Below are 7849 nucleotides of genomic sequence, written 5' to 3' on the forward strand. Positions count from 1 at the left end.
ACTGACTTGATATGAGTGTCATGTTAACAACCGTACTGTGAATTGTAATTCAGAGGGTTACTTAGAATTGGAGGCCAGGGTTCAAATGGGAATTCTCATATTTTTTCCCTTTGCTTAAAAGCCACGGTAGAAGGCAGAAGTGCTGAGATAATACTCTCCCACATCTAATGTATTGCAAATTTTTTTTTAAATTCTGTCAGTTATAACTAAATTGTAATATGATATTTGTTTGTTTCCAGTAATTAAATGGACTCACTCTGCTTTAACTTGCTGGTTTACACAGGAAGGAAAACAAGCATCACTTGCAGCCGATTTCTCTATCACTCAGTTTAAACATCTGGGTCGTTTACTAATGGTGCATGGAAGGAACAGTTACAAACGGTCTGCAGCTCTCAGCCAGTTTGTAATCCACAGGAGCCTGTGCATCAGTACAATGCAGGTAAATGGACCATCATGAGGGTTTTTCCTACGGAGAGGTGAAAAGAAACAAATCAAAAAGTAAAGGTTCTGTGCTTCATTTTGGATGCAGCTACTTCCCCTGAAAATTTTCATGGGTTGGAACTTGAGGTTGTTACTTTGACACAAAAACACATAAGAAAGTTCCTGGTATTTGGACTAACATCAGCAACTTCTCCAAAATTGGACAAACAATATTCTATCCTAGAAAACACTGCTTTCATGCAGCGTGTCATCGCTGTCATTTAGTAGTGCCGGGAGTTAATGGAAGTCTGAAGCAGGGCAACACTTTGAAGTCCTCTGCTGAGTAAGTGCACTTGTTTTCAGGTGTGTTTTAACTTCAGTCTCACTATTTGAAGGTCTTACTTAAACAACTGAGGAGGACCTGGCTCAGACCCTGATGGGGTTATCAAAAGCTCATTTTGGTGTGAAGGCCACGAAGGCTGCTGAAGCACGTATTAACCTTCCCAAGTACTCAGCATCTCGCTGCAGCAGCATAGTCCTCCCCGTTTTGAAGGGAACCTTAGAAACAGATTTGTTATTCCCAAAATTTATGTTGCTCATGTGTGCAGAGCCTCAGTATAACAGAGATGCAATTGCCACTTGGCAGGGAGAATCGAAAGAGATTTCAAGAGTTTGTGAGCCAAATTCCATTCTTAGCTGTGGTGACTTGAGTGAAAGTTACAGTTAAGGACAGGGGTTACTCCTGGGGAGTTGCATTTCCAAGCCACAGTGTACTGATGTATTCCTTAAAAGTACCAAGTATTTTTTGAGTAAAACACTTTCTATTTTTGAGAAGGCTGGTTTTGCCCTCTCACCTTTTTAGAATAAATACACTAGAGAGGGTTGAATAAAGACAAAAATCTCACGCTCAGGGGACAGTCTAGCTTACTCTGCAGCTAAAAGCCAGAACAGAAAACAAACCCAGTAACTACTGACACAAAAGAAAATTAATCCTGAACTCTTCAGAGTTTGTATTAGTTAACTCTTTTTATGTTGTGAAGGCATCATCCAGGCGTAAACAAGTACATACCTGTCCTTCCCAGCAGCTGGACAGCTTTGATCAAACCAGTGTTCTTTGGAGAAACTCTCTATGTTCTTTTCTGTGGAATTACATTACAAAAATTTTTCCAAGCCCAGCTCTCCAGTCTTTGCTATTAAACATAGTTTTCATCCAAGGTTTGCGTAGGAATAAAAAGGGTTGATATTACATTCTTCTGTCTTCATTTCAGGAATTTGGAGAACCCACTGCAAGTACGTTCCAGTTTGAACAGAGTATATTTTTAAGCTGTCACTTTTACTGTGGTGTCTTAATGCCTGAAAAGCTTTTTTTTTTTTTCTTTTTTCTAGGCTGTGTTCTCATCAGTATTTTACTTTGCTTCAGTTCCTCTCTACCAAGGCTTTCTGATCATTGGGTAAGAGCTCATTTTTTACTAATAGTGTGGAAAACCTGTGCATAATGAATAGATTTGGGCTAATTAACGTGCAAGACATGCACATCTCCACTCTGTGTTTCACAACACTGATTCAGAAGATGGACTTGGTGCTTGTCCCCTTTCTCTACCGAGAAAAGCTACCAAGGCAGTTCAAACACTTCTGGAAACCCTTCCGTAAGGACAGTTTGTCATGCTGACAACACAAGAACAGGCCTGTCCTTGGCTCCTCTAATAACCCTGTAACACCAGTTGCAATACCTGAAACAGTCATCTGTGTATGGGTGTTTCTTATCAAAAGCCTTTGAAAAATTAAATCCTGCGTGTTTTTCCTACATGCAAAACTCCAGTGGTTTTCATTTTGAAGTTTTTATAAAATGTACATCATTTTGCACTTTAAGAATACTGTATTTTCTTTCTGAAGACTAGCATTTCTATAGATAATTTACTAGTCTTCTACCTTCTTCTTATTATTTATTTACATAGCAGATAATTTAATAGTCTTCTACCTTCTTCCCAGGTACTCCACAATTTACACAATGTTTCCAGTGTTTTCTCTAGTCCTGGACAAAGACGTTAAATCTGAAGTCGCAATGTTGTACCCAGAGCTCTACAAAGATCTTCTTAAGGTGTCGGAGACTCTTGTTTGTCTGTTTTGGTTTAAGTCAAGATACCTGTCTTGATCGGAAACTCTCTAAATGTGTAAAGTCAAATATATTATCAGTAGATCCAGAACATTATCATGCGCTTTCAAATAAAATTGTTTTAAAGGCAAATTTGAATTAACAGATAGAACCAGATTTCCTGCCAGTTTGTTATTGAATGCTACATGAAATGCAATTTATTAAAAACGGCTGGGGAAATACAAGGTCTATTCCATGGGAAATTCTAAGGATTTAATATTACTGGTTTATTACAAAATAAAGGGGAAAGAGAAATTGTCAGGGATTTGGCCCTATCCTGAAACCTGAGAAGGGGACTGGGGGAAGGGATATGCTCATTTGATGGAGGGAGGAGGTTACCACATGATTCCTTGAATAGAAATTTGCCTCGAGGATGATCTGAAGGAATCTAAAGGTTTGGTTGCTCTGCCATTTTTGTAGCTTTACCATGAAAGTCAGGTCCTTCTCCTTAGAGAAGGAGAACTTTTGATATTTGCCATAGAAACACCAGGAAGGTAAATCTTGTTTTACTTTTTTTTTTTTTCTCCTGGAAAATTGGTTGAATAACTGGGGTATGCAGACTGGGAACATCCTTCTTAACTGAAGGAAAGGGTGGACTGAATCTTCAACAGATCCTTTCCCTCAAGGATTTCTGTTAAACAGATACTCTCAGAAGCAAAGCCTGTTTTTCCAACAGCCTGAATAAGTCTCCATCTGGTTTCACTTGTATGTTGTCTCTTATGTCATAAACCACTAATTCTCCAACCATCCTTAGGCCTGGTCTAAACATAAGGGGGTTTTGTACTGGTATAGCTGTGTTGGCTGGAGATTCTTTTAAAAAAACCTATCTGCTGTCAATATGATGGTGATTTGTGTGTGTATGTGTCTAGAAATGTAATATATTAATATATTCATATATGTGTATATACACACATCTTATATTTCACAGTGCAATGACTAAACTCACGAGACATCTTTGCATTGAATTAATCATGTGGCAGGGAGGATGGGGTTGTACTGTACTGTGCAAACAGTGAGCTTCCACAGTCCCAGGCCTCCTTTCTGCATCATGAAAAATGAGAATAAAGTGATAGTACTTCAGGGCTGATTGATTTGGTTTGTTTTCTTTCCAAATCACCTTTAAATTCTCTTTTATTAGTTGCTGGGTTGATCTGTAAGTGAACGTTCATAAAAGAAAACACCAATAGAGCTTTGTCTTTTTCTTTTTTACATTTCCTCCCCTAGGGACGACCGTTGTCTTACAAAACGTTTTTAATATGGGTCTTAATAAGCATCTATCAAGGTAAGAAATCAACTTCTGCTTGTGCCTTTAGATGTTTTGATGATTACAGAATATCTGATTTTTTTGTATTGCAGGAAAATTTTGTTACCACAGGAAGAATTTTATCTAAAAACTAAATATTAGCAGCAACTGGTCAACCCAGTCATAGGCACTGATGTAGAAGTTCAGAGCATCCTGCCTTTTCCCATTGGGGTCATCCTTTGTAATTCTGTGCAAATTCCTTTCATTGCTTTAATTGCTCCATCGGTTAAGTAGAGCTTGTGACTCTTCCCTTCTTTTGAAAACGGCTTTCAAACCTATAGATTATACAGATTATTAAGTCAGAATTCAAAACACAGCATCTGTAGCTTTGTGTATTTTATCTAAAGCCTGTCTTTTAGAAATGGCAATAGCTCTGGTTACTTCCTAGCTATCTGTAATGAAGGACTATAGTAGAGCTCAGGTTCTTGATCGTATCCCCTACACTCTAATTCGGCTGCTAAAAGTTAAGCAAATGCCTTCATTACAATGCTTCCATTTTCCAAAAGTGGATGTGGTAACTGGGGTTATACCCCAGTTACTTTCTTTTATTTTGTCTTGTCTTTACCAAGTAACCTCAAACTAAAATGCTTTCTGTAAGTGTTAGTCGGGGAATCGTGGAAACATGTAAATAACGAGGAGCTATAAAGCTTAAAATGCAGTATGATTCTGTGACAAAATTTCTTGTTTTCCAAAGTTCCTTTATCAACAAAAGCTGGGGTAAGTGTGCCAAAATAAGCAAATAATTCTTACTGATTTAATTGATATTACCATCCTCAATAGGGTGTGAGTCCAAGAATATTAAAGTTCTACTTTCATTATATTCTGAAATCTAATACAGTAGAACTGTAGGACAGGGATAATGGTCCTCTGATGCTGTATAAATATGATGGCAAAGCCAAGACATTTATAGAAAACTCCTAAGTGGTGGAAAGCTAAAGCCAGAGGGTGATGCATTGAGGGAAAGATTTCTTCTTGAGCTAAGACCACTATCTGGTTACAATACTTGGTTAAAGTGACTTCATTTCTGATGTGTTAAATAACTAGAAAACATCAGGCCAAACAATTGGGCTAGTTGCTAGCAGAGATCGAGTCTGACCAAAAACTTGAGCAGTCCTAAATTTTGGAAAGTTCACAGCTGGATTTGAACTTTGTGGCTCGAGCTCTAGTCACTTGCAGGTTTTCCCTTCCGAAACTAGCCTAGCGTGATGGATGTTGGTGCAGATTACTCATGCTGCTAACATGAGTTATTTGTGCAGGTGGCTCTGCGGGGCGTTGTGAGCATTCCCTGGCTAGCCAGGATAGGAGCACGAAACAATGCATCCTTAATAGTGCTTTAATACATACTCCTTTTAGGGGAAGCATAAAGGGGAGAGATCTTGGCCAAAATAGAGCAACGAGAGGCTAACCTGTGTCTGCTGAGCTTTTCAGCAACTTGCTTCCATCTGGGCACTGAAGCAATGCAGTAGGTTTTAGAAGTATTTGATATCTTTTAGCTTCTGAGTAGTGACCAACTGCTTTTCTGGGAGAATAGAGTTTCATGATGTTAGAAATCTACTGTTGCCAAAATAGCATGTATTAATTTCCTATATCCATGTGTCTATGATTATGATTGACTGTTATAAAAGTCTGGGCACCTCTGCTGTAACTTTTCCCTGTCTTCTCATCAGTTCTGTCTCCTAAATAGTGATTCATTGTCAATACATTCATCAGGTTTCATGAAAAACAGTCTCAAGACATGACTATGTTTCAGCCTTTCCAAAACCTAGCAGTGGATTTTAGAGCTTAGACTGATGTTTGAATAAAATACCCAAATGTTCCGTTCCTTTGCAGGTAGCATAATCATGTATGGAGCACTCCTCCTCTTTGAGTCCGAATTTGTCCACATTGTTGCAATTTCCTTCACGTCCTTGATTCTCACTGAGTTGCTGATGGTGGCATTGACGATCCAGACGTGGCATTGGCTCATGATAGTGGCTGAGCTGCTTAGTCTCTCCTGCTACATAGCTTCTCTGGTCTTCTTACATGAGTTTATTGGTAAGGTTAAATGCCTTTTCTCCAGTCAGTTGGTTTATGACCTGAACGGGATGGTAGAGAGCTGAATTGACCTTAAAGGCTGTTGATGAAGCCAACAGCAATTACAGTGGCAGTGGTTCTGACCAGAATAAGCTGTATTTGATTTGAAGGCACTTGAAAGATATTCTGGTTCCTTCTCATAGCAAAGTGCTAAAGGAGGTGAGGGCGGTCAGTAGACTGTGCTGCCCAGTGAATCTCATCTATAGTTTCAGAGCTCTACCATGCATCAGCTGTCATTTGTAATAGTGGTCTTGATTTCCATATGGGAAATATGAGACTACAGATTGAAGCTTCTGTTGTTGGTTTGAAAGATTTCACCTTTTAACTGGATGAAAGAGCTGCCTCCTAAAACTTACCTTATTTTATCTACTTCATTAGGGCCCTTCTCTTGTGGGTTTGTATGTTGTTGGGTTTTTTTTAGTATTTTCGGTTGCCTGAAGCGGAGCGAATCCTTTTCCCTGGCTGTATTCTATCCCCCAGTAGCTAGCTATTTGCAAATAACCAGATGCAAAGGGTTTGTTCTAGTGTTTGTTCAGGGACCACAAGATGTCACTACTTCTTCCATAAAACTTTGCTAACTCTGAAGACAATGAGGATTACTTCCTAGTAGGCTAGATCTGTATCTCTTGCATATGGGCACACCAGCTCCATTTTGAACAATGCTTTGAACTATTTTTAAAAAGATTTTGAGATGTTATATCTCGAGTTGAGAGAGACTGGCTAGACTGCCAGCAAAGTAGCAGAGGGCAGCTTCCACGAGTCGGAGGACAAGTAGTCCATTTAAAGGAAGCTTAGTGCTGCCAGGAGATAGATAGTCCTGTTTCAGATGGAGTGTGCTTGCCTTACTGAAACATGCTGTGCAGAAATCTTTTGTGGAAGAGAAGGGCAGAAAGAGTGAGGAAACACAAGTATCGTATGAGCTTTGGACTGGAATATGGGGAAGGTGAGACAGTTTAAGGAGTGTCAGTAGATTGAATTGCTTTTCTACATCTCTTCCGAAAACATACTTCCCATCTTCATGACCTTTGTGCTTTTTTCTTTATACAGATGTTTACTTCATTGCAACTTTGTCGTTCTTGTGGAAAGTCACCGTCATCACTCTCGTGAGCTGCCTTCCCCTCTACGTCCTGAAGTACCTGAGACGAAGGTTTTCTCCCCCAAGCTATTCAAAGCTTACGTCCTAGGGCTGCTCTCCTTGCATACCAGAGACAAATACTGCACACAGCTGAGAGACAAAATCATGTAGTTGTTACTATACTGAATACGTCCGATATTTGCGTAAGGATCATGTGATAATCTCTATTACATGCTGCTCTATTGAAAAAGACTTTACAACTGCTGTGAATGGAAACCTAACGATAAAAGGGAATTTTCTGAGGCTGGAGGCACTGGTTAGTTCATCCAGTTCTTGTCACTTTTGTTCAACTTGGCTGAGGTCAAAGGCATGTTACTGCGATGACGATGGGTTTCTCATGTGTGGTTGAAAGTATCTGAAAGCTGCTAACTGACCTTGGAATTTATATTTGACAAATTTAAGTTACTTTTTAAAGTATGCTGTTCTTTGCATTGTGTTATATTGTTTTATATTATTTATCTTTTTGATTCAAGCAGTTACATTCTTTTTACTTCTTGGAAATCCCTTAATGTAGGTGATGCACTATACTGCTGACAGCTGATTCCTGATTTATGGCATGCTGTTTCCATAATGGGGCTCCAGCATGTCGGATCTACACACACGAGAGAATCTGAGCATGTTTGAGATACTCCTTCAGTTGAATTGTGGTCACTCTGGTGATTTTGAAGGCATCTAGCCATTGATAAATACAGAGAAATAGTAATCCAAAATAAAGAAATTCAGTTTAGTCTAGCTTTTGTGCTTCCTGTTAAAAGGAGCTGGTAAC

At 39.1% G+C, this 7849-nt stretch overlaps 1 protein-coding gene across 1 annotated transcript in view; it reads left to right on the forward strand.

Annotated features, from left to right (window-relative positions):
- ATP9A (ATPase, class II, type 9A) overlaps positions 1-7132 on the forward strand; it is a gene marked incomplete at its 5' end in the record, with an annotated part of 47114 nt that extends 39982 nt beyond the window's left edge. Inside the window, 6 exons of the mRNA XM_009866987.1 lie at positions 284-439; positions 1807-1871; positions 2410-2518; positions 3797-3854; positions 5706-5909; positions 6996-7132. Coding sequence (XP_009865289.1) covers positions 284-439; positions 1807-1871; positions 2410-2518; positions 3797-3854; positions 5706-5909; positions 6996-7132 — 729 coding nt within the window. The remainder of the gene's footprint in view (positions 1-283; positions 440-1806; positions 1872-2409; positions 2519-3796; positions 3855-5705; positions 5910-6995) is intronic.
- Positions 7133-7849: the final 717 nt, after the last annotated feature.

The sequence above is a fragment of the Apaloderma vittatum genome, unplaced genomic scaffold, assembly GCF_000703405.1.
Source record: "Apaloderma vittatum isolate BGI_N311 unplaced genomic scaffold, ASM70340v1 scaffold21870, whole genome shotgun sequence".
In the NCBI taxonomy this organism is placed as follows: Eukaryota; Metazoa; Chordata; class Aves; order Trogoniformes; family Trogonidae; genus Apaloderma; species Apaloderma vittatum.